Source organism: Ovis canadensis, chromosome 2, assembly GCF_042477335.2.
Source record: "Ovis canadensis isolate MfBH-ARS-UI-01 breed Bighorn chromosome 2, ARS-UI_OviCan_v2, whole genome shotgun sequence".
Lineage (NCBI taxonomy): Eukaryota > Metazoa > Chordata > Mammalia > Artiodactyla > Bovidae > Ovis > Ovis canadensis.
The window spans coordinates 165,987,644-166,014,556 of record NC_091246.1 but is presented as its reverse complement, the minus strand read 5'-3'; the positions used below and the strand labels follow the sequence as shown (position 1 = coordinate 166,014,556).

General features: G+C 45.3%; 1 protein-coding gene across 1 annotated transcript in view; it reads left to right on the top strand.

The window, feature by feature from the left end:
* KIF5C (kinesin family member 5C) overlaps positions 1-26,913 on the top strand; it is a 164,606-nt gene that overhangs the window by 63,655 nt on the left and 74,038 nt on the right. The window contains exons 3-10 of the mRNA XM_069577606.1: positions 3,706-3,779; positions 11,214-11,318; positions 16,029-16,077; positions 16,337-16,392; positions 17,059-17,146; positions 21,228-21,352; positions 23,935-24,039; positions 24,385-24,533. Coding sequence (XP_069433707.1) covers positions 3,706-3,779; positions 11,214-11,318; positions 16,029-16,077; positions 16,337-16,392; positions 17,059-17,146; positions 21,228-21,352; positions 23,935-24,039; positions 24,385-24,533 — 751 coding nt within the window. The remainder of the gene's footprint in view (positions 1-3,705; positions 3,780-11,213; positions 11,319-16,028; positions 16,078-16,336; positions 16,393-17,058; positions 17,147-21,227; positions 21,353-23,934; positions 24,040-24,384; positions 24,534-26,913) is intronic.

Sequence of the window (26,913 nt, the reverse complement as noted above, 5' to 3'; positions counted from 1 at the left end):
ACTATTGCCAGAGGCTCTGGTGCTACTTGTGTTTCCCTGGTAGCTCAGACAGTAAAGAACCTGCTTGCCAGTGCAGGAGACTTAAGAGACATGGGTTCTATCCCAGGGTTGGGAAGATCCCCTGGAGGGAGGGCATGGCAACCCACTCCAGTATTCTTGCCTGGAGAATTCCATGGATAGAGGAGCCTGGAGGGCTGCAGTCCATGGGGTTGCAAAAGAATTGGATACAACTGGGCAACTAAACAACAGCAATGACTGGAGCCACTGTTGGGCCACTGCTCCACCTGGAAAGATGACAGGAGGCCACGGCAGCCTCCTCAGGCACCCGACGTGTAGCTCTGATTCTGTCCTCCCCGAATTCTTACCTGCCAGTCAATGGAACTAACTCTTCTGCTTCAGCAAGACCTAGACTCAGAACTGGTAAAGCCTAGGGAGGGCAGCTTGACTCTGAGGCCGCACCAGGAGGCACAGAGTATTTTCAAGGACCCCACTCCCCTCCGGCTTCCTCCCGGGAGATGACAGGACTCTTCCCGTGCGCTATGGGCTCTCTTCTGGGTTTGCTTGGCTGCTGGATGGACCTGTGCTGTGTGGGGCCCGGCTGGCCCTGTGGTGTGAGCTGAGGTCACATCACGCCAGTCCCTGTCACAAAGAAAGGTTCTGTCCAGCTGGGCTGGTCTCTGGCTTTGTGGCTGGTGTACAGAAACAGTCATCTTGTTATGACAGAGACCCTGAAACAAATGCTTTCCTCGGGCCCAGGACCTGGCCTTCAGCATGATGAAAGTGCCTCTCTGTGGGCTCTTTCTGCAGAGGCGGGCGGGTGGTGATGTGGCTCAGTGGCGGCAAGCACAGGCCTGTTCCCCTCATCTTTCCGACCTTGGCGGCTGTCCTCCGTCTCCTCGCATTTGTGGTCCAGCCTCACGTGCATTTTGGTGCTGTGCCCCCCTCTCCGTCTGTCTTCTCCCCTCATAAGCAAATGTAGATGCAACAACAAGCAATGCCCCCCACCCCCAAACCCAGAGTTTGGAAGGAAATAGAGGACACCGGGTTAGAAGAGCTTGTTTTCTTTTTAAATCACCTTCTGATTCAGAACCCAGTTGATAAAGGGTGACATCAGCCCTCTTCAACCTTGAACGTCGAGATAGGTTCTCCAACAATGAATTAATTGTTACATGATTCTGAACACTTTAAAGGCTAAGTGGAGTTTGTCCTAATGGGGTTTTATGTATTCTCCTTTTCTTTAAAAGAAAAAATAAAATAAAAAGCAATTGCCCACAGTGTTGCCATAGCAGCAACAAAGAATCAGGGATTCTCCAAGAGTCTCACGTGCCCTTAGCTCCCTACCCTAAACAAGCGACGCTGTCCACGAGCATTGTGTGTTTGCATGTGTGTGTCCCAGTCCTTAGCCTGAGGGAGTCTGGTGAACAGTGTGACTCACTAGTGTTTAGTGGGGGTGGATTAGATGGGGGGACTGGGAATGTCTGTGGGGCAGAATTCCGAAGCCCTCGTCCTGTCATTTCCTGGAAGAAGCAAGCACTGGCTTTTCTGCTGTCAGCAGAGCTGGACTCTGAGCTAAGGTTTCTTCAGGGGGGCAGCTGCCTGTGGGCAGCTGCTCAGGGCCACCTCTGGGTGCAGGTGGGCGTGTGGGGTGGCCAGCGGCTCTGAGGAGGAGCAGAGGGACTGGACCTTGGCCTTGGGTCCCTTCCTCCTGTCCTAATGCCTGAGCTAATGGGTCCCAGGGTGCTTCCTCCATAGGGACTTAAAATAAGGAAGCCCTTTCAGGGTGGGGGAGAGGTTTAATTTCTAATCAGTTAGGAGCTTAGGTGCTGTGATTGTGGCTGGCATTGAAATTGTCTGGAGGTGTTTGTGCCATGAACATAGAAAATTTTCAAACAACATCCAAGGATGGAGACCTCTTTCTCCAAGTCCCTGAAAATATGTCACATTTGTGGTTGTGTAGAAGCTCCCACTCTGACTACTGTTTTTGACCGGAGAAACCTTTTCTCTGAGCAGGCTGGCATTTTCAAGAAGACTGAAGCTTGAACCTCCAGCCCTTGCATTGTAATCTTCAAGCTTTTGCTTCCCCTGTTACCAGGGAAACCATTACCAGAAGTCAGATACGTGTGAACATTTTTCCTCTCTCAATATAGCTTGACACAAACTCTTGAGAGCTGCTATGATTAAAAAACAAAAAAAATCCTGCTATTTAATTTTTCTTTTTTTTAGCTTCTCGAGGGAAAATCCTACTCTCTTTTCTGATCCCAGTTTACACTCCAAAGTCTCAGAGCAGTAAAACATGTATTAAACAATTTTTTTTAGGAGACTCAACAAAACAGCAAAAACTAACCACCATCATGAAACTGAGAGAGACTGAAAGAGCAAACCAACCAACCTAATCAGGGCTTGAAATAGATGGAGCTGAATACCTGCCTTGATTTTTTTTTTCTTTGTACATGGCCTTGGAGAGGACACCCTCTTATAGGGCTCCTCTCCGCACCCCTCTGTGCTTTTAGGAATGAGGACTTCCTCCCTTATGTAAAGGTAGGGGGTCAGGGATATTAATCCTGCATCACCCCGCTATCAGTGCTGTTCATGTGGGGGAAGCAGATCGAGGGAAGTGAGCACTAAATATATTTTAATCACCTCTGCTGCTTTGAAAGAATTCCCACAGATAATCGCCAGCTCATAGCTATGTCTGTCTGCCTGTCCACACGCGACCCCCCCACCCCCCCACCCCCTCCCCACAGTCATCTCTGTGTGAGACGGAAGCAGCCTACAGCGCGTGGGGTCAGCACAGTCTGCTCCTCCTGTTGCTGCTGTTGTTTGAGTCACTAAGTCATGTCTGACTCTTGTGACCCCATGGCCTATAGCCCGCCAGGCTCCTCTGTCCATGGGATTCTCCAGGCAAGCATACTGGAGGGGTTGTCATTTCCTCCTCCAGGGGATCTTCCCGACCCAGGGATCAAACCCATGTCTTAGCATTGGCAGATGGATTCTTGACAGAGGAGGCACCAGGGAAGCCCCTGCACCTTGTGTAGTTAAAAGAAATTCCCAATGCTCTTGGGCCGGGGCCGTCTTCCTAGCACAATCACTGGAAAAAAGAGGCATTAAATCTGAGTCAGGACCCAGCTGGTTTCCAGGCTCACTGTGTGTCTCAGTATATGGAGTGGGGCCCTGCCCAGCTCTGGACAAGCTCTGTTCCGAATGGGCTCCAGGCAGCTTCTCAAGAAACCTCCCCAAGGAACCCGCTGGGGCCAGGTTTAGCCCAATCCAAATCAGATCTTCAGGAGAGAAATTCTATGTGCACCTCGCTGCAGAGACTCAGGGCGTGATAATATTTCCCCCCTCGACAGATCTCAAGAGATCAACATGGAGAAGAAAATTCAAATACCTTTCTACTAAAAATAAAATATAGTGCTCGATGTCTATTTTCATTTTGGTATAACCGGGAGAAAGGGTGTTCGCCTCTCCCTTTATTAATATATTCCATAGGCGTGTGAGTCCATTTATTTTTATTTTGTGGAGCCGTGGAGGCCCTCATTCCCGCTTTTATCTCGCAATTCTACTTAAAATGCAAATGGAATTGAATACATCATTTGTGTGAAAAATGAGATGGGCCATTTGGAAAATGTAATTTTAAAACAGGCAACCAGCACTGGCATGCAATCAAAGTAATGAGTTACTTTTAATTTTTTTTCTTGCTTGCAGATGTCCTTGAGGGTTACAATGGGACGATTTTTGCGTATGGACAGACCTCGTCAGGAAAAACACACACCATGGAGGTAAGGCTTCAGTGTGCTGTTATGTGAGTCTCTGAAATGACTGAATGGAAGTGATGCTTCCTGCAAAATGTTAGGGGCATGTGACTTTTTGACTGAGCAATAGAGATGGTTAAGGGGATGTTATGTTTGTGGCACAATTTTTGTGTATCTTTGAGGTTTTTTTAAAATAGTGGTGAGTAATAAAGTCTCAGGAGTTCAGTATTAAAAAATCCTCTTTTGAAAGCTCTGTGAAAATATTAATAATAAATTCTGTTTACAACAAGCTAACCAGTGGCGTGAGTATCCCTATGGAGTGTCACCCCAATCTTGCTGAGAAAGTCTGTTGTAAAAATCATTTACTCTCTAAAGAGTTTCTGGGGAGGCGAGTCTCTTCTGAATAAATAAAAATTTGTAGGTCAGAGGTTGAAAGAAGCTGCCTTTTGGACCAAATTCAGCCCACAGACACATTTCTGTATGACCTGCAATGTTCTGTGGTTTTTTGGTTTTTATTTGTTTGCTTTTTTACAAATTGCAGGCAGTGTTTAAAATGGGAAAATTTCAAACAATCCTAAGTTGAAAATTCTTAGATTCTTGTACATTTTGGTTGAAAATTCTGATGATCTAGCAACTCTGGGTGCAATTTCACCATGATACGAATGTAAGTTTCACTGGAGCAAAGCTGTTCGTTGTCTCGTTCACCTCTTTACTCACATTGCTAGTGTGTGGGACCATGGCTGTCCCATAGGAGGGCTTCGATAGAATATTTGTGAAAATGGTACCCTTGTGGTGGTCCTGGCTGACCCATGAGTGTCGGGCCAGCCCTTGTGGTCCCCTGGTCCCCTGCATGCACATTGTGAGTGAATGTTTAGCATCCTTCCCCAGAAACATACACTTCTGGTCCCCCTGTGCCCTTGAGGCTGTGCCCCCAGCGCTAATTGTTCGCCCTGGATTTCTGTGGCTCCAGGCAGTTTTCCAGACAGGGCATGCCTGCAGAAAAAATTGGCCCCTTTTACCTCTTCTTTTCCTGCTTTTTGCCATGGATTTGACTCCTAAACAACCTTTAGGGCTGGATAATTGTTCTAAAGACTGGGCCCACCTGACAGGTGAGGAGAGGTGAAGAGTGGTTATTATAAGCAACTACACAGAGGAGGTTTGGGGAATTCATCTTACAAGCAGCAGGGTAAGATGAATCCTTAATCCTTCAAGCTTAGGTTTTTCATTTACGGTCCCCTCTTGGGACTGTCACTGAGTTGGCTGCTGCAGACTCGGTTTAGCTTATGAATCATTCCTACTGAAGAAGAGATTTCAAAGGCACAAGGCTAATATCCTCAGGGCTCTGGTGTTCTGCTCACACCAACTTCCAAGTGTGGGGCATGACTCTGGGGAACCTCATTCCTGTTGTGTTGACTCACTTCCCTCTGTTCCGCTGAGACAGAGGGGTTCAGAGACTGCACGGATTCAAGGAAGCCCCAGGTTTATCTGCCACCTTGTCCAAGTGGAGCAGGAATGTGCTTGGTTACCCGAGCCTTTTGGTCTCTCTTCCCTGCATCTTACGTCCTGTGGCAGTGCATCTCACATCCTTGGAAATGGGGCACAGGCATGGGTGTATCCCACGCTTCTGCTTTGGCCCCTCTCCTGCCTCTCTACTGGGCCCCAGACACTTAACCTGCTAGTCACTAGAAAAACTGCAGTGATCCATTGCCTGAGTTTCACCCACTCCAGTAGCCATGGGTAGAAACTCCTTCCTAACACCTGAGAGACAGAGAATAGGAGATGGCTTCTTATGAGGGAATCATTCCTTAGTTTTTTGGAAACTTGCCCAACTATACAATGCAAAAAAAAATGCAATATTTAAACCTTCCCCCCAAATCTTACAAAATGCTTACACTAGTGACCTTTTAAGCTTTGGGATTAATTCATCTTTGAGAAATAAATACAATGTATTTGCTAAATGGCAAAAATTTAAATTGTAAACCACCAGTGACCTGTCCCCAGAGTAGAATCTTTGTTTGTGTTGCGTGTGGGTGGCCAAGGATAGAGGTGGATGTGAGGAGATAGCAAAGAGGTGTGCCAGCCGCTTCATACTAAAATTGGAGGTGTTGCATTAAACGAGAGCCTCTCCAGCTCTCTGTGACTCACTGCCTAAACCCCGCACCCTGGGAGTGGTACCGTAGGTCTGGAGGGACTCACGGGACCTAAAAGGAACAGGATGCTGTGCGGGCGGCTCTCACAGTTGCCTGAATTCTGTTGCTGTTCCTTTGTCCGTTTCAAAAGGTTGCTGGGAATAAGCTGCTTTCCTTTACTGTGACTCTGGAGGACCACATGCTTATGTCTGTAGGAGGAAGGAGTGGGGTGGATGGGGGTCCTACCCTAGTGCCTTCCTACCCCCTCCATACTCTGCATCTGGCTCATTCTGAAGGGGGATAGTAGTTAGAGAAAAGGTAGGAAATATTTTAAACAGAGGAAAGGGGAAGCCCCACGCTGAAGTCTAGACATTGCAGGAGACCAGGAAACCCAGGGCCCTGAAATTAAAAAAAAAAAAAAAAAAAAAAACCAACAAAACCCTGCAGGGCTCTCACCTTCTACAAGGAGGATTTTGTATATTCCGCATTACACATTGTGATCTTTTAAAAGCTCTGGGAAGGGACTGTTAATTCCGTGAATGGACAGAGCTGTCACATTTAAAAGCTGTTTTTCATTTTAATCCCCCCCCCACCACCCCAGTTTGGGGTCTGGCATCCAGTGGTGATTCCATTACCTTCTATTGAGGGGAGCAAACAGATAAGCCCACATAAAATTGGAAAGATTAGCTTCTGAAGATGGTACATTTCAGGCAGATTTTCAGCACAAATGGGAAATACTTGGCAGTGTTGGTGCTAAGCTGAGGGGACCCTCGGTGTGCTGGGACCTGGCTAGGCTCTGGTGGGCAGTGTTCAGGAGCTGATCGGAAGAGGGGTCCTGGGGTGCTGGCTGCACGAAGAGAGGGCTGGACCTTTGTTCAGAGCAGGAGGCTGGGAAGGGCTTCTCTCGCCCCGTGCCTTGCTTTTTGGCCTGCTTCTGCACACTGATTCAGATGGATGCAGACGCGCTGTGTTTTTCCTTCTGCCCAAAGGGACACCTGGAGGCCCTGCGAGGGCGCAGGCTGTCCTGCTGCGAGGAGCTGCCGAGTGGATTTTCATGAGCCTGTCTGCGTGCATTGGTGCTTGTGTGCTGACGGGCCCCCACTCTCCCTTCTTAAGTGTTTCAGGAAGCTCTGTCCTGCTTGGGAGGCTGAGGAGGCCACTGGGGCTGGAACAAAGGGAGTCTTGTTCCCTGGCCAATGGCCTGGGTCTGGTTTCTGCTTTCACACGTGCTCCAAGAAGGCCACCTTCAGAAGTGGGGAAATTATACAGGATTTGAGGAAGATTATACAGGACGCAAGAATTAAATTGTCTCTTTTGCTTTCTGGGAGAAACAAGATGATGGAGTGGTAATGTCCACTCGAGTTCATCCCTGATCCTCCAGCCGACTAAACTCGTCACGCTCTCCAAACAGCAGCGTGCTCTCTCAGTCCCTCCCCCGTTCTCTTTCTCCTGTTTCCTCTGCCCACAGTCTCACGTCTCCTCAATCTTACTCATCCCTCAAGATCTGGCGTCTTTCAAGGAAGCCATCCCATGTCACCCCAGCTGCAAGGGATGTTTCTGTTCTCTGAGTTTCTAGAGCTCATTGCCTCTTTATTACCTTTTTTGCCTGAGGTGACTATTTATTGTTTGTGTACATATACCTTTCATTTGCAACAGAGACGCAGTGAAGACCTCTGTGGAATGCCTGTCTCCTACACACACCACACAAATCCACCATCACTGCCCCCCACACACACCACACATGCCTCCACACCACACACGCCTCCACACCACACACACCACACACACCACACACACCTCCACACCACACTCACCTCCACACCACACACGCCTCCACACCACACTCACCACACACACCACACACACCACACACACCTCCACACCACACTCACCTCCACACCACACACGCCTCCACACCACACACACCACACACACCTCCACACCACACTCACCTCCATACCACACATGCCTCCACACCACACTCACCACACACACCACACACACCACACACCTCCACACCACACTCACCTCCACACCACACACACCTCCACACCACACTCACCTCCATACCACACATGCCTCCACACCACACACAACACACACACCACACTCACCTCCACACCACACAGGCCTCCACACCACACACACCACACACACCTCCACACCACACTCGCCTCCACACCACACAAATCCATCATCACTGTCCCACCCACACACGCCTCCACACCACACCTGCCTCCACACCACACACACCACACCCACCTCCACACCACACACACCACACCCGCCTCCACCCCACACACACCACACATGCCTCCAAACCACACACACCTCCGCACTACACACACCTCCACACCACACATATCCTCCACACCACACACACCTCCACACCAGACACCACACACACCTCCACACCACACACACCACACGTGCCTCCACACCACACATATCCTCCATACCACACACACCTCCACACCACACACACCTCCACACCACACACACTTCCACACCACACATACCTCACACCACACACACCACACACACCTCCACACCACACATATCCTCCATACCACATACCTCCACACCACACACGCCCCCACACCATACACGTCTCCACACCACACACACCTCCACACCACATACCCACACATACCCCACACATACCCCACGTAGCTCCACACCACACACAAACACAGCTCCACACCATATACACCACACACTTTCATTCTCACCACACCACACATACCTCCACACTACACACATATCCCACACACCACACACACTACACACATTCATCCTCATCACACCTCACATTGATAGCCTTCCCCACACATCCTCATGCCTCTCACACCCACACACTGTGTACCCCACACACAACACAAATACACACACTACACAAACACACATCATACCTCACACACAACACACACTACACACCGTGTACATTGACACCACACATACCCACACACACACACAACCCTCCACACACAGATTATTTTGGCATCCTCAGTTTACTGAACATAAAGGCTCTCACCTCTTTTGGGCTTATGAGCTAGAAGAAGGCATCCTAGCCTTTAAACCTCTGGTAGCTTTGGGTATCACTGCGTCACTATGGGAATGGGGGGTATTACTAGGCCTTCTCCAAATGAACATGTGCTCCTTCTTGTATGATTTTTGGGTTGAGTCTTCAGGGAGACAAAATAGGGAGTGTCGAGACTCATCCTGATTCTGCCTTGGTTCACACCCTGACGAAGGCAAAAACGGGATGTCAAAACTTGTATGCACCCAGAATTAATTGGAAGATCAGTCTGTTGAAAGCAAAGGCATCTAGGGAAACAGACTTGAGTCAATTATAAATGATTTCTGGATTATCAATCATTCTCCTTTTGCTGTGGGCCGCTGAGGAGAAGCTGAAGTGTTGTGATGGATTATTCAAGAGCTCCAGGTTGGGGATGGTGGAGGAGGATACTTTTCGGACTTTCTGAGTCAGATTGGCCCATTGGTGATATCTCTATTTGATAGAATAGAGATCTGTGTTTTCAGTGTAGGTACCATTTCTGCCAGCAGAGTCCACAGTCCAAAGCAGGTGGGGTCCAGTATTTTGATTTGTTACATGTTTATGACGGCCAATGAGAAGTGACGGCTCAGTAATTTGGCTTTGTTTTCATTAGATATATCTGGGGTAGTAACATGTTTTAAGACTCTTCAGGTCAAATAAACCCTAGAAACTGCTTAATGAGAATGTTATTATGAGCTGAATAATAACACTGATTGTCACTAAGCCCATTATATATACTTTTCAATTTAGATTCTATAGTAATTCTATGCAGTAGATATTGTACTGAGTCTCATAAGCCCTGGAAAGAAATACTAACTGGCCATCCTGCCAGTTAGTAACAAGAGAAATACATCAAATGATTTAGGATTCTTGGCAGATGAGGCATTCCATGAGAATACCTATTTTCCTGTTAAGAGAGCTTTGCCAGAGGCCAGAAGTGTCTGAATTCAGCTGTTCCCTTGCTTTGGACAGAGCGGACGGTCAGGAATCAGGTGCCTGAAGGACGGCTCAAAATGGAAAGCGTTCTGTGGCTTGTAGTTAGTGCCAGGGTTTGTGTGACTTCTTGCTTTTCATAACTCAAACATTGGCTTGAAAGTCATCTGAAAGAAAAAGAGGACTTGACTGAGGAAAGCAAAGCAGATCTTTCAGGTATTGGGCAGATTTGGAACAAAGATATGTGCGTCAAATTCATAAAGACTGTTGGGCATTCCTGGAAAACGAGAGAGCAAGTTGGCTTTTCTGCCAGCTCCATTTCTTCCTAGAAGTTTAGAACTTCTGAAACCCAGAGTGGTCTGGGTATGCTGTTACTGACAATTGCTTTGACATGCAATCCCTGTGTTTGTGAGCTGAAAGGTTGTTTAATGTGGAACTTAAGTGTTCCTTTGGTGTGTGTAGAGAAGGCTCTCTGGAAGTTGTATGCTGAGGTCCTTTGTAAGTCTGTTGCTTTAAACACTTCTAGAACTCCTCTTGAATTAGTTTCAGGTACTATGCCGTATCTTTTTGAAAGTCTTTGAAACAGCAAATTCTGGATTTTGAAAATGGATTTAGTGATAATTGAGATAACAGAAACATTCATCTATCCATCCATATATTAGGTAAAATGAATACAAGTGGGAAAAAGGGGAAAAAAAGGTGTATAAGCAGATCTGTATATTAGAAACAGTCAAAATACTTGAAACAATAAAACCTTGGACATATAGATTTTAAAAGAAATTGATAAAATGGGTTTTTTTGATTGGTTTTTAAAGTGCTACTGCAGATATTTGCAGAATCAGGTTCTTAGAAATGTTTAAGCAGTGATGATGTGAATGAAACTATGTCTATCAGCTCTTGATGTGATTTCATTAAGACAGATTAACTTGGATTTGTAGGTTCTGGTCAGTGTGTAAACATTCCAAACCAAAGCCCACAGTTAGTATGCTACAGTCACACATATAACCTCATTCATTCTCCGGCTACCTTTCTCTTCCTTCTACCCACAAGCTCACCTGCACACACACTGATCTGCTGCCCCCAGTGGCAGCAGGAGGGGATATTGTGGGCCTTCAGAGCCTGACAAAATGTGCTGTCCCGTGTGGGCTTGAGTTATCCTGCTAACTGTTGGTCTGTTGGCTTGTGGGGTGGATCTCCAGGGGAGCAGGCACCCTCTGTGTTCTGTTTAAGTGTCTCCCTGCTCCTGTTTAAGAAGCCCGAGTATGGTCCTTTCTCTCTCACACACGGTGCTCAGGTACCCAGCACCCTTTAGATACCTGTGTTGTGTTTTTCACTCACTAGGGGAAGCTACACGACCCTCAGCTCATGGGCATCATTCCAAGGATTGCGCATGACATCTTTGACCATATCTATTCCATGGATGAGAACCTGGAGTTCCACATCAAGGTAAGTGCAATTGATTGAGTCCCGAGAGAAGAAACTGAGCCCCAGATTGTGTTTCTTTGCTTTCCTCTTTTTTACATGCACATAGATGATTTTATTGATTTTAAGTGACATTTCTGTGGTCAGCAGAGCCACATTTATTATTTAATGGCTTAGGCTAATACCGAGGAAGTATTGAGATAAAGGCAAAGACCCTTTTAGGATGGAATCATCCTGATTGTGGTCTGAGTTCTCCCCTTTACCCTGTGGATTTCTATAGATATGACTGGCGTGTGTCCGTAATTGGGCAAGGACAGCATTTCCCAAAGTGTGTCTGGGGAACCCAGTCCCTCATATCATTACTCAGTGGGCTGCCGTGGAAAAGGCTTATGTGGCCAGATTAGCTGGGAAAATGCTCTTGTTGAACAATTTAAATTTACCCCATGCTTCAGCATGCCTTTGGTTAATGCACTTGTGCACAGTGGACGTGTGGTGTATCACATTTCCCAGCTTCTTTGACTGTGGACCTACTTTTCCCTCCTTGGAGGGCGACAGGCTAGCATCTGGAGGAGCGGGTTCTGAGAAGTGCTGAGAAAGGGGACTCTTTTCCTTCTTGTTTTTCATACCTATGTTCTGGCTTAAATTTGAACTGAAAAAGGGAGATTTCTACTCTCTTAACTATAGCTGTTAATTCTTAACATTTGGTATGAGGGGTATATTCATTGGAACGCCTTTGTTTGCAAGTGACTGAAAGTCACTTGTTTAAGCAAATAGCGGAAGTTGTTGTAGATAAAGCATCTGACAGCGGGTGTGGGGGCGGGGAGTTGTGGAGAAGTAAGAAATCCAGGCTCTGCTTTTCCTTAAGAAAATTGTGATATGGTTCACATACGATAAATTTAACCTTTTTACAGTGTACAATTCAATGGTTCTTAGTATATTTTCCAAATTGTACAACCATGACCGTTATTTATTACTCCAGTGAATACTAAGCAGATTTATTAAGTAAGTGTTTAGACAGTTACATGGAAAGTCTTACAACACATTTTAAATGAAAGAGGACTATATGATTTCCATAAAGAATTTTAGTAGCATCACCTCTGAAAGGTGAGACTACAGATGATTAGTTAAATCAAAGTTTTGTACATGTTTATCCTAGAAGGTGGCAAGAAAACTAGGCACTAAGAAGGGAAAATGCAAAATTAAACATGAATTTTCAAAAGTACATTCTATAAGACTTAGTGTAGTCTTTTACCAGTAAAAACATTCTGACACCTACTTTCCTTTCTACTTTCTACTTCAAAAATCTTTTGTGAAAAATATACCAACAATGAAGTACAAACTTCTATTGGAAACATCAGATTAGCTCTGTATGATGCTTTCAGGATCCCTGGTTAATTCCAGAACATTTTTATTACCGCCAAAAGAAACTCCATCCCAGTTAGGGTCCCTGTACCTGCCTTCTTGCTTTATTTCTTTCCCTTGTTCCAGACCATCTTTCTCTTTTGTTTGTGTGGGAAAGAGGGTGACATCGCAGCTTCTGCTCCACATCCCCTTATTTCCAATCCCTCATTCCCCTGGGAAGGAGCCCATTGGCCCAGCCTTGGTCTGATGAGCTGTGTCCAGGATGCACATGGCTGGTGGGGTCCCTGCCACAGTAACTGTCACAGGGACAGGGTTGACAAGGGGATGGGCAGGAGAAGGGGGCATTTCTAAGATGACTTGGAGCTGAGCAGATCAACCAAGAGGATGATGATCCTTGAAAACTGGGACCCAACTGCCTCAGTTCAGTTCAGTTCAGCCACTCAGTCGTGTCCGGCTCTTTGCAACCCCCTGGACTGCAGCACGCCAGGCCTCCCTGTCCATCACCAACTCCCGGAGTTTACTCAGACTCATGTCCATTGAGTCGGTGATGCCATCCATCCCCTAGGCCTAAGGGAACTGAAGTCAAAGATACAGAGCCCAATGGCCCAAGTGATATCAAGTCCTCAGCACAGTTGAAATTAGACTCCTGATCTGACCAACCCCACGTGTAGTACCTGTTCCATTATATTAAATTTCTCCTTCACTTATTTCTGTGGTGTGTGCATGCTAAGTCGCTTCCATCATGTCCGTCTCTTTGAAACCCTATGGACTGTAGCCCACCAGGCTCCTCTGTCCATGGGATTCTCCAGGCGAGGATACTGGAGTGGGTTGCCCTGCCCTCCTCCAGGGGATCTTTCCAACCCAGGGATCAAATCCTGCGTCTCTTCTATCTCTTGCATTGGCAGGCAGGTTCTTTACCACTAGAGCCACCTGGGAAGCCCATTTCTGTGGTACCTTCCCCAGATTATATAAAAACAAGGCAACAACTGTTTGCCCATTTGTAAAGTACATCTGGCAGATCTTTTTCCTTACAGCTCCCTTTGTTGGATGAAGCCAGCTTCTCCTCCTTGCCAGAGTTCTTTATATCTGAGGATGCAGAAGCTTGTTGCTTTGATGGGATCAAGATTTAGGAGCTTAATGCATCTTTAAGGCTGTTTGCATTTAAATACCTTGAACCACTGCAGGGTTCTTATGGGATAATCCTGGAGTAAGATGTTAAACCAATTATTGCCCTCAAAATAGGGTCTCATATTAGAATCTTATTAGAATAAAAATAGCCCCAGCATGAAGGGAGGGAGGAAAGGAGGAATGGCACTCGTGTCGAGGGCAGAATTTCACAATCTAGGGTCCTGTCCTGCATTTGTTAGTTATATTCTCTTATTTCACAGATAATGATTGTTGAGTAGGCAAGTTTGCTATTGATTACTCTGCATTTTGAACTGAGTAGTGACAGGCTTAATCAAGAAAAAAAGGCGTGATTAAGACAGTATTGAATATCTGCTCCTTAAAGTGAGCCTCACAGAGGTTTTAAACATTATTTCTGAACATGCTTTTAAATGCTTATTTATTTTTCTTCCATCTGGTCTTACAAAGTCTTTGAGGTGATAGAAATAACAAAATTTACCCCCTCCCAAGAAACCACTATCTGCTATGGTAAAAAATGAATAAATCAGAATTCTCTGTATACTTATATTAAATATGAACAAGATTCTAAGTGCCAGATTTGCTAATATCTACTTCACAAGTGGTCTTCGGGTGTCATTAATTTTCTCTGTAACCTGTGGAAATAAGGACACATGCTTAAGATCTCAGAGTTAACAGAAAAGTCTTAACGAAAACCAGACAATTCTGAAATACAGAGTGGGTTGGAGCCAGGGTTGAGTGGGCTGCAGAAGGACTGGGTTAGACATATCTAAGGTTTAGAGACCAAGCAGACCCTAGAATTGTGGCCTCAGGGAGAATTTTCGGGAGCAGTGGGTAAGCTAGGTGTGTCTGTGACAGAGAGAGCCAGTAACAGGGCCATTTGACCGGCATTCAAGCAGGCAGAGGTTGTTAGGGAGAGGATGCTCAGCTGTAGATTCCAGGATTTGAAGCCAGGACCCCAGATCTCAGAGAAACGAGGAGTCAGGAGGTTCCAGGCTGAGACAGACGAAAGATAATGAACCAGGACTGAGCTGGACTGGGACTAGTGCTGGGTTGGGGAGATTTTACTTTGCCTGGTCTAGAGCCAAGACTGGGGGTGCAGGGTGAGGTTTCACCTGTAGAGTTGCATCCCCACTTTACAACTATTTTTTCAGCTTTTTAGAAAACATCTTTTTGATTCAGTCCTCTGTTTAGATTTCCGAGGAGGGGGAACTGGAGGGGAACCATGAACTTGAGGGAAGGAAAAGTTGATCTGGCTGGCAGAAGGCAAGTGTAGGTAGAGTACAGAATCCTAGAGGGAATTTTTGGTATCAATGGCTTCATATGACAGATGGGAGCATTGAAGTCTAGGTTCTTGATTACTTGTGAATTAAATCTCCAAGATCACATATCTAGTTAGAGTTGTTCCCAGATGTCAGCCTGGGGTAAGGGTCACCTGGGGAGTTTAGAAGTGGATTCCCAAATCCTATTCTTGGAGATTCTGATTGAGGAGGATTGCAGTAGGGTTCAGGGCAATTTAAACAAACGCTGAGTGAGATGCTGGTACAGGCAGTGCTGGGACTGAGGTTTGAGAATAATTCATTGGAAGGCTTCCTTTCCCTCTCACAGATTAACTGTCTTTTATTAAGTTGCATTTTGTTCAAGTCCTTCCTGGACTCCCCAGAGCTGGCCACTGTCACCAGCTCTCTTCCTGTTACCGGTTCTGTGGATCTAAGCAACTGCCCTTATCCCCCCTCCCCACCTTCTTCATTTGCATGTTTGGAGCATGCCCCCTCCCTGGTCTGATGAGGCTCTCAGTGTCGTGCCCAAGGTGAGGCCTACTGGTGTTTTGACAGTTACTTGCAAAGGACATGTTCTGCTCTAGCTGTTGTCATACCTAGAAGTTTGCTTGGTGCTCATCTAAGGTGAAAGGTAGAGTCTTCCATAAGACTAGCACAGGATGTCAGTAACACCTGGTTGGGAGCATGGGGACCTCTGATGTGGGGGTGGGGGTGGGGCCTGGGCTGCTGAGCAAGGACCCTTAGAGCAAGCTGACAAGCAGGAGGCAGGAGGCCGGTGAGAGGCGGGGGGTTGGCTGGAGCTCTCCCCTCTAGACTCTGAGTCTTCATTTTGTAGCCTTCTTCTTACTCTTCATATAGCATGACAGAAAAGCTTTTGGAAGTTCTAATAATGATGTTATTGAAATACAGGGTGGCATTTCTGTTTCAAAATCAATTTGTTTTTAATCAGGTTTCCTATTTTGAGATCTACCTGGACAAAATCAGGGACTTACTTGATGGTGAGTAACCCGAATTCTTGTCCTTTATTCTGTAACTACAGTCCAGGGAGGTTGAAATGTTTTACAGCCCTTCTGCTTCAGGAATTTATAGAGATGTTCTGTTGCCTTCAGGCTGTCTGCTTATTCTCAGCCTAAGCTTTAACTTGAGTTACTGCAGATTAGATCTGCCTATCTTCTGTAACAATTTCTATTTTTCCTCCAATACAGGGCCTTTAACTTTTCTTTTCTTCTTTGCATGTCATCATTATCGTCTCTGTAGTATCCAAGACAAACTTGGCTGTTCATGAAGATAAAAATAGAGTCCCGTACGTAAAGGTATGAGGAAATCTTGACTGATGATACAATTGATTTCCCTCCAATCACTGTCATAATTATTACCTAAGATGCCCAGAACAGTACCTAAAAAGTACATATCCATATTTAATCGTTTCTTATATTTAATATTCATCTGGTTAAAAAGTTGGCATTTAATTTCTTCAGTGTAAGAATGTAAGTGTATCCCAGATGCCAGATCACAGGAGGTAAGAACTAGAGAACTGAACAGACATTATTCACATTTAAAGAGACTTTGGGATTGAGTACAGTTGTTCCTACTCGGCACTTAGAAGAAACCTATCTTAGCATTATGTGTACAGCTTCAGTATCTAATTAAAGTTGGTGGCTAGATTGAAAGGCAAAGCAAGATTTCATCCGTTTCTTTCTCTAGCATTGGTTTTCTTCTTTATTTTCTGTCTCCCCTGCTATTACGTGTGACTGTGTACTTAAAATCTGGCATTTCTTTTATGGTTAACTTCTGGGTTTCCCAGTGTTTCTTCTTTTGAATGTAGAATTCAAGCCCTTGGTGAGGAGGAAGAGTTTTGGGGTCGACACTGTATCCTTTCTCTGCAACTGCAGTTCCGGAAGTGGGAAGATGTTTAGCTGTTTCAAAGTCTTGCTGCTTCTCAGCTTTTCAGTGACCCGCTTGCTCTGGCTGTCTTGCAGGGCTGCACCGAGCGATTCGTGTCGAGCCCGGAGGAAGTCATGGATGTAATAGACGAAGGCAAAGCAAACCGCCACGTGGCTGTAACAAGTAAGCCTGCTGTGGTGTTTCCTCCCCTCTAACCCAGGACACAGACATCTGCCTACCAGCCAGGCCGGCTGCGGGTAATGAGGTCCAAATGGAATAATGCCCAAGAAGGCAGTTGTAAAGCAGTGACTGGCACTCAGACAGAGGGATGTGTGCAGTACCAGTGGGCCTGGGCAGGTCCTGGTACAGAGCCTGAAACAGCGCCTCCTGCTGTCCAGGGCCTGTTGGAAATGTTGGGTGACTTTGGGCCTGGGTAACAGCCTGAGCCTGAACACTGGGGTAAGCAACCAGCCAGCCAGCTAAAGGCGGGAGAAAGTACGCTTCTAAGCTCATTCGTTTTAACTCTATTATTGTTTAAAAAATCCAAACTGACAGATTCTATATGCTAGTCATACACATCAAAAGAAACAACGCTAGATTTACATCCTCCGTAAACAAGGAAAAGAAAGATGCGGAGGAACTCAGAAACTAGGGCCAGGTGCTTTCTTGTAAACTCTTTGCTGCCTTGTCCATAACAGACACAGGCAGGTCAGCTGGTTGACCTTGTAGGGCCTTCCTCAGGGAAACAGGTCATGTGGTGTCAGAGCTGCAGGGGTTCCATGAGAAGCTGTCTGTCTTATTCAGAGGGGCAGGGACGAATGAGAGTGACTTCTTGTGAAGATCTCCTGAAAGAACAAAGAATTTCTAGCTTTGAAGAGAGAAACTTATCTGGGCAGGGCATGTGGATATATCTTAACAAAGTCTTGATGTTTTCAAGGAGCTGACCTTCAGAGGGGCAGCTTGCTTTGTTTGGTCTGAATGAGTAGACCATCCAGGACAGTTGATACTACAGAGAGGCAGATTTTGACCTACTGCAAGGAAAACCCTTGTCCTTATAGCTGCGTCACATAAAGCCTGCTACCTGGAGAGGTAGTGAGTCCTCGGCATGGTGTAGAAGAGATTCAAGCACTGCTTGGTTGTTGACTGGTTCTATGATTTTTTGATCCAGAACTGTAATTCTCATCTGTTTCTCTACTGCAACGCATGTATCAGATGATATTCATCTATGTGGGAAGTTCCATATGTGAGCCTAGACTTGTAAACAGTATGGGTTAAACTCTGTTTCTTTCTCTTCTGCTTAGACACTTACAGAAAGAATGATACACTTACACTAACAGCCTCTCTTATAAAGAAGTTTCCACTCTGTTTCTCTAGTTATGAAATATTTGTGCTATACCTGATAGTCTGTCTTGGCCCTCTGCTTCAGAACTGTTGGTACAGAACATTGTACTATTTTTTCTTATTCTAGTAAGATGTTTTCTTTTTAAATTTTGTTATATTATGCATAACATGCAATACCATTTTAACCTCTTTTAAGTGTCCAGTTTAGTGGCATTAAGTACGTTCACAATATTTGCAACCATTACCATTTCCTATTTCCAGAATTTTTAATTATCCCAAAGTGAAACTCCATACCCATTGAATAATAACAGCCTGTACCATACTCCCTCCTCCCAACCCCTGTTAACCATTATCCTACTTCCTGTCTCAATGAATTTGACAACTCTAGGTACTTCATGTAAGTAGAATGATACAAGTCCTTTTGTGACATGCTTGTTTCACTTAGCACAGTGTCCTCAAGATTCATTCATGCTGTAGCGTGTATCAGAGTCCCCTTCCTTTTTATCAGGCAGAGTAATGTTCCATTGTATGCATACACCAGGTTTTGTTTATCCGTTCATCCATAGATAGACATTGTATTGCTTCTGCCTTTTGGCTGTTGTGAATAGTGTTGCTGTGAACGTGGGTGTTTAAACATCTGTTCAAGTTCTTGCTTTTAGTTGTTTTTTGGGTGTATACACCCAGAAGTAGGAGAAGGCAATGGCACCCCACTCCAGTACTCTTACCTGGAAAATCCCATGGACAGAGGAGCCTGGTAGGCTGCAGTCCATGAGGTCGCTAAGAGTTGGACATGACTGAGCGACTTCACTTTCACTTTTCACTTTCATGCATTGGAGAAGGAAATGGCAACTCACTCCAGTGTTCTTGCCTGGAGAATCCCAGGGATGGGGAGCCTGGTGGGCTGCTGTCTCTGGGGTCGCACAGAGTCGGACACGACTGAAGCGACTTAGCAGCAGCACACCCAGAAGTAGAATTGCTGGATCACATGGTAATTCTACTTTTAATGTTTTAAGGAACAGCTATATTGTTTTCCATTGCAAGTGTACCATTTTGCATTCCCACTAACAGTGTGCAAGAATTTCAGTTTCTCACATCCTTGCTGACACTTCTTATTCTCTATTTTTGTTTTCTTTTTAATAGTCATCTGTTGTGTAATGATGTAAAATGGTATCTATTGAGATTTTTGATTTGCATTTCCTGAATGATTAGTGATGTTGAGCATCTTTTCATATGCTTCTCGGCCATTATGCATCTTCTTTGGAGCAATGCTATTCAGGTCCTTTGCTCTGTTGTTAAAAATTAGGTTGTTCGGCTTTTGTTGTTGTTTATTTGTAGGAATTCTGTATATATTCTGGATCTCAACCCCTTATCAGGTATATGATTTGAGATATTTTCTGTCATTCTGTGGGTTGCCTTTTCACTCTTTTGACAGTGTCCTTTGATACACAGTGTTTTACATTTGATGAAGTTACATTATTTTTTGTTGCTGTTGTGGTTTGTTTTTTGGTCTCATATCCAAATCATTGCCAAATCCAGTGTCATGAACCTTTTCCCCTATGCCTTCTTCTAAGGTTTTATAGTTTTAACTTTTACATTCAGACTTTTTATCCTTTTTGAGTTAACTTTTATATATGACCTAAGGAAAGAGACCAACTTCATTCTTGCATGTGGATATCCAGTTTTCAGTTTGGTGAAGAGACTGTCCTTTCCCCACTGAATGGTCCTGACACGCTTGCCAAAAATTACTTGACTGTATCATGTGAGGTTTTATTTCTAGGCTTTCTATTGTGTCTTACTGGTCTATATGTCTGCCTTTATGACAATACCACACTGTTTTGATTACCATAGCTTTGTAGTAAGTTTTGAAATCATTAAGTGTGAGATCTTTAACTTTGTTCTTTTTAAGGATTGTTTTGGCTATCTAGGGTCCCTTGACATTCCATATGAATGTTAGAATAGACTTTCTGTTTCTATAAACAAGAACAAGGTTAGCTTTCCATTTACTTTTGTATTCTTTAATTTCTTTTGGCAGCATTTCATAGTTTTCATTATTTGCCTTTCATTTTCTTGGTTAAATTTATTCCTAAGTATCTTATTCCTTTTTCCTATTTTAAATGAAATTGTTAATTTCCTTTTTGGATTGTTCATTATCATAATATATAATGCAACTGATTTTTATGTATTGCTTTTGTATCCTGCCAAATTCATTAGTTCTAACATTTTTCTGGAAACTTTTAGGGTTTTTTTTCCCCCACATAATCTGGTTAGATGGTTTTGAGAACTGATTACCAATGTGGGTTGAATAAGACAGTCACTGGGATCCTTGTCTGCCTGGTGAACAAAGACCAAGATCCAAGAAGATTTTGATTTTTGTTACTTGGTTCTAATGAAGCATATTTCATCTCTGAGACTTTCTATGTTCCTAGCATGGGTTATAAAAGAAATGTATATCTTAATCCTTCTTTAATAAAGTCATAATTCTTCCTTAAGAAGGGTTGTGATATCACTGGTAAGTCAAGGCCTGCACACATGAAGAAGATGGAATACATCAGGTTCTAATCATGGTGATCAAGGCTGAGGGACTTACAGTAAGGCAGAGGAGGAAGCCTTGAGCTCTTCAAGGAGAGAGTCAGACTGGAATGTTGGAGGATGGACGCTTCAGGCAGAGCTTGAGAACCTGTTATCTTAAGCCACTGACCTCAAATTTTAGATTAATTTCTCTGCCACTTGAAGGTATTTTAAATCTTTCATTTCTAGAATGAGCATTGTTTTTTGGAAGAAGTGGTCTCAGATAATTTTTTAAAATTGAATGGACTTAAAAAGAAATGGAGCTATTAGGCATGATTTGTTGTATTTTTGATTGAGAGGCTTACTTCTAAATTTATGTGTTCTCTGTAGAGCAGTAAACTCTTTTCCTTTTCAGACATGAATGAACACAGCTCTAGAAGTCACAGTATCTTCCTGATTAACATTAAGCAAGAAAATGTAGAGACTGAAAAAAAACTCAGTGGGAAGCTTTATCTAGTTGATTTGGCTGGGAGTGAAAAGGTAATTGGTTCTTTATTTGTATTATCCACAGTTTCCCCCTGCAATTTGCTTCAGTGTGCAATGGTATAATTTTTATGTCTTTCTAGTCCCTGGTTTTAAAGTTTCTGATGTTGTGCCAAGATGTTATTAAATTTAACCTTCCTTTCCCTGCTCTTTCTTTTCTGGTCCTGAAGTTCCCTATTCACGTCACAGGAGGTGCTTTGAATGCAAACCCTGATTTATGCCTAGTAGACTCTGATGATGACACGAGGCGAGTGTTTGGTGTGAACTTAGCCTGGTGAAGGCAGCTGTTCAAAGGTGGGAGGGACGTGAACTTCAGAGGGCAGGAAAAATCTCTGTGTTGTAACGGATTCGAATAGGCCAGGAAGGGGCTTTGCCATTGGAATGTGGCAGGCTTGCCTCTGCAGGTTTGTTTGCTGACAAAAGATCTGGAACGTGGGGCTCTCCCTGCCTTCCTGGCTTCTCTCTCCAGCAGGCGTGAACTGCCCCAGTCCTGCATGGGCAGCCTCACTCCCTTCAGGTAACAGGGCCTGAAGCCCATGTTTAGCCACAAGCCTTGACCGTTCTGTGATTTTGTCAGGATTTTCTTTTGGCATCTGGACCCTGTCAGTTATCTTCCAGGCACACTCGGCCATACTCCAGATCCAATAGGCTTCCCAGCACCTGCCCCCTGCCCTCCCTCCTCACCTCCCCAGCACCACTGGAAGCTCCTGTGGCCACACCCAAGTGGGGGCACTGCCCTCCTTGGGTGACGTCATAGAGCACGTCTCTGCACACAATACCCCGCGGCCTACCTCATCGCTGATGTCACGCAGACTGTGTCCCCATCAGGGCCACCCTGAAGCTCGGTCAGTCTCCCGAACCGTGTCATTGATCCCCACTTACTGCTCCCACCACTGAGTTGCCGAACACCAAGTTATGGCCACTGTCTTCTGTGTAAGTAATGGCTACTTGGGTGGTTCTCCTGTCCGCATTTGTACAGCTTGGAGCAGAAGATCGCCTGGATGGTCCTAACTGGGACTTGAAAATCGTTCTGGCCCAGCTTGAAACTGTAATTAAATAGACGCCCACCAGCACAGGAGCAGAGAGTAGCGTTGCTCACCTCTAGACCGGCCATTAGCAGCCGGCATCTACTTTGCTGCCCCACCTGTCGTGTGGGTCCAGACAAAGCTCTTAGGGATCCTTTGCCTCATCCCGAGCCTGCCCTATTTCCCTTTAGAGAACAGAGATGAGTACTCAGGGCCTAAATGCAGTGGGAAAGTGCTTCATGCAGGCAGCTGAGAGTGGAGCCTGTGCAGCGTTGGCGGTTATTGCTTATGATATTTATGAGGTGTTTTAAAGGTGTGGACCTGCAAGTTGTTTCCTCTGCTCATATCTGTGTTCCTTGCCCGAGATGTATCCGCATGAATGTGTCAGGGTGACCTAGTAGAGCAGAGCTCTGGGGCTTAGTCCCATCTCCCCGAAACGTGTTCTTCTCTTGGGTGAGCAATTTGACATGCCCGGAGCTCAAATTTTTCTTGTCTGTTAGAGGAAGGTGATTGTACTTGTCTTGCATATTTCATGGAGCCGAGATGCTCAAATGTGAAAGCACCTTAAACACCATGAATAGACTGTTACTATTTGTGAGCCGGCAGCTCTGTGATTTCTCCATCTGTAAGTGGGGGACCCACACACAATTTCTGGAGAAATACTTGAATTTTTCTTTGAAAAAACCCGTCCCCTGCCCCCTGGACATACATTCATCTCTATCATTGGGAGTTCCTCCTTTATATGTAATTGAAATCCATCTTCGCACAATTTAAAATCTTTTCCCCACTGTTCTTTCTTTAGAGAGCAGCTGCTCCCCCTGTGTCTTTGGTCCAGTCAGCAGAGCTATGAGTCATGTTGAGTTCCCTTTTTTTTTCTTTAGCATCAGTGAACTGCTTTGTACCCAGAGCAAACGCTGTATATACGAAATTACCAGTAATAACAGAGCCGAGGAGGAATGGTGCATGGTTCCTCTAACTGTGGAGAAAAAAGACAGATTCACTATGTAATATACATTTTTTTGGCTTTTCATGCATTGTCAAGTATTTTTCCCTTTGGCTGATTACTCCTTTCTTTCTTACTAAGGGAATAAGTAGGGAAGGGACAGAGAGTCTGGATAACCATCCCCAGCACCTCTTGACCTTTGCTTGAAGGTGGAGCTTGTAATGCCCATTCACTGTGGCCAGGACACCGTTTTCTCTCCGTGCATCCCCAGCATGGGGATGGCTCAGTCTCACAAGACCCCAGCCTTTCTGCAGTGGCAGTGCTTCTGGAGCGTGGCATCCCCAGCCTGATGTCCCCTGGGACGCATCTGCAGCTCTACACGTGCTGTGTCCCAGCCATTCCCCTAAAACCTAATTGAGAGGAAAATGACAACAGGAGAGAACCAATCCCCTGCCTCGGGCACCGTGGCTCTTACTTACTTGTATTTTCCCCAGCACTCCAGGAGGGTTCACCTCGGCTCCCTCCTGCACACGTGCCCTCTTGTGAGTTGGAGTTTTCTCCTCTGCACCTGTGCACCTGTGTAGCTCACTGCTTTCTCTTCTCTCTGGTAGGTCAGCAAAACTGGTGCCGAGGGAGCTGTTCTCGATGAAGCTAAAAATATCAATAAGTCTTTGTCTGCTCTTGGAAACGTGATCTCTGCTTTGGCAGAAGGGACGGTAAGTGATCGTGTCCCCGTCTATTAAATGATATCTTGAGAAGTTGCCTCTTGGGTCCGTGTACTCTTGCCACACACCCCGGCTATTCATTTGTTTTTGTTTGGAAAGGGACAGGGGGAATCCTGGCTATGGACACCCTGCTTTCAGGGAAATCTTGCTCATTAAAGTGTGTGAATGGTGATGCTAATTTCATATGACCCAGGTCCCACGGCAAGATGCAAAGATCAGGCCACAGATTTTTATTTCACATGTTTCTAAGCCCAGTTCCCATCACTAACTTGCTGGCCTCTGTATTTTCTCTTTGAATGGGCTGTAGCAGACAGTGTTTTTTCTTTTCCTAAATAGAAAACACATGTGCCATACCGGGACAGCAAGATGACTCGGATTCTTCAGGACTCTCTGGGTGGGAACTGTAGAACCACCATCGTCATTTGCTGCTCTCCCTCAGTCTTCAATGAAGCTGAGACCAAGTCAACGCTCATGTTTGGACAAAGGTGGGCGTGACCTTCGTAACCTGTGCTCTGAGCTGGGTCTTAGGTGTTAGGGGTGAGTGGTGAGGCACTTGGGTCAGAGAGGAAGCAGAGGGAGGGGGCAAGCAGCCTGTTAGTAATTTGCATCTAGCAGGTAACCTGTAAAACTTGAGGCATCATGTACTGAGGCCGAAAGAAAAATTATGTTTTAAAACAATAGGTACGAATATGTCTTATCAAAGGTATGATGTTAAAAAAAAATCCAAGCGTATTATAGATGTGATTGATGGTAATTCAGTGGAATTTTAGTTTTGTTTTCATGGAATTAATTCTAACTCGCAGGTTCTTCATGGAATTAAGTCTGACTCTCAGGTTCATGGAATTAAACTTTAACTCTCGGGTTCAAGCATATTCAACTCAAGACTGGTAACTACCAGTTACAAGTGGTAGTGCTGCTACTACCACCAGTAACTACTTCAATATTTGGAATCCATTGCAAATTTCCTGATAGACTAAATGTTAAAGAGCAGGGAGAAGAAGTCCCGATGCTCACCCTGGGGCAAGAAATACAGCTGTATGCTGCGGAAAGGAGAGGATGGCCTCATCTCCTTGTCTTCAGAAACGTCTAGGAAACGTCATTTCCTAGGTGTGTGGGAAGTGTTACTAGGTAGGCAGCAGGGACAGCCAGTAATGCTCCAGCAGCATTCCCCGGTACGCGTTAGCTCATCCCTTCCTTTTTTTTGGCTCTGCTGGGTCTTCATTGCGGTGTGCAGGCTTCTCTGGCTCTGTGAGCAGGCTTAGTTGTCCTGCGGCATGGGAGATCTTAGTTCCCCACCAGGGGTCGAACCTGTGTCCCCTGCATCAGAAGGAGGATTCTTAATCACTGAACCCCCAGGGAAGTCCCATCCCTTCCTTTCTTGACCTTCAGTCATGGTCTATCAGCAAGTGGTGTTGAGCTCCATCCTCCTTGCATGGCTGCCTGAAGTGCTAGTCCCTAGAGTGCTTGCGTACTGTGGATGGGGTGATTCTGGGCATCTTCCGTGCTCAGTGGGCTGAGCCCAGAGCTGAGGTTGGGAGATTTACTGACATCATCCCCTTCATGCAACTGTGTTATCTTTGGACAAGTTACCAGTTCTCTTCAGGCTCTGCCTTATGCCTGGGGCACTCCCTTCTCCCAGGAATGTGTGGTTATGCCTGAGAAGTGGTTTAAGATGCCTAGAGAAAAGACAGATGGTGGTGGGCATTCTGTATGGGAGATTGTTATGGCTTGTTGAAACCACATTAAACCCCAGTCATTTCCTGAACCCTCACAGAACATAGAATTAACCAGTTATGGCACCTGTGGGATGTCTGAATAAATAATAATCACACTGAACTGTTGTAGAACTAATATATCTCTTAAATTGGATTTGGGTCCTTTATTTCCTCTGAAATCACTTCCTTAATTAGCCAAATGCTTAGGTCAGTAGGTTGCAGAAGGATAACACCTTCTTTTCTTAAGGGTCACGGGATACCTATACACCAGTATCTGCTTGTGAGAAGCATAGAATACTGTGGTGATCATCCTGCCTTCCCCATCTCTCTTGGTTTCTTTTAAAAAAAAATTGTGGCCATGTCGTGTGGCATGTGGGATATCTGTTCCCCAGCCAGGGTGGGACCTGTGCCGCCTGCCCTGGAAGCACGGAGTCTTACCCACTGGGCCGCCAGGGAAGCCCCTCTCCTGGTTTCTTAAACTTAAGCTTTGACAGTTTCCTCTGAAGACACTTTGGAGGAAACCAGCCCTGGATGCATTTATAAAGGGAACGTCTCTTTAAAAAATATATTCCCACTCATAAAGCAAAGATACTTTACATCTTTGCAACCCAGAGTCTTCCTGGGGCACAGGCTCTGTCTCAAGGCTGTTGATATTGGTGGGCATGTCGCAACTGTCTAGAGGAAGAGTTTTAGGCATCAGTGAAAATGATGATTTACTTTCTTCTAATCTCAGTGAAGCCATCATAGCATCTTCATTATCACTAGCACTCTTTTTAAGGAAGTAGCATGTGCCAGACATGTCAGAATCCTCATGGAAATTGTGTCAGGTAGGTGTCTTTCCCCTTTGTACAGAGGATGGGATTGGGATCTAGGCTCCAAGCCATCAGGTCCTGTCCCTGAGGCCACAAAGCTGGTAACCTGTGAGCTGTTACTGGGCTGAGACTGTATCACTGGACCCACAGCCTCTTCCGTGTGGGCTGCCTGATCAGGGATCCAGATGAGCATGGGCCTCTGGGGCCGGTTACTCCAGCTTTGAACCTCAGCTCTGCTCCTGACTTTTTTCTCCCTTTTCCCTCTCTTGGAATCTCAGTCTCTTTGCCTGTAGGAAAAAAATGATAATATAATAACACCTACTTCTGAAAATTATTGG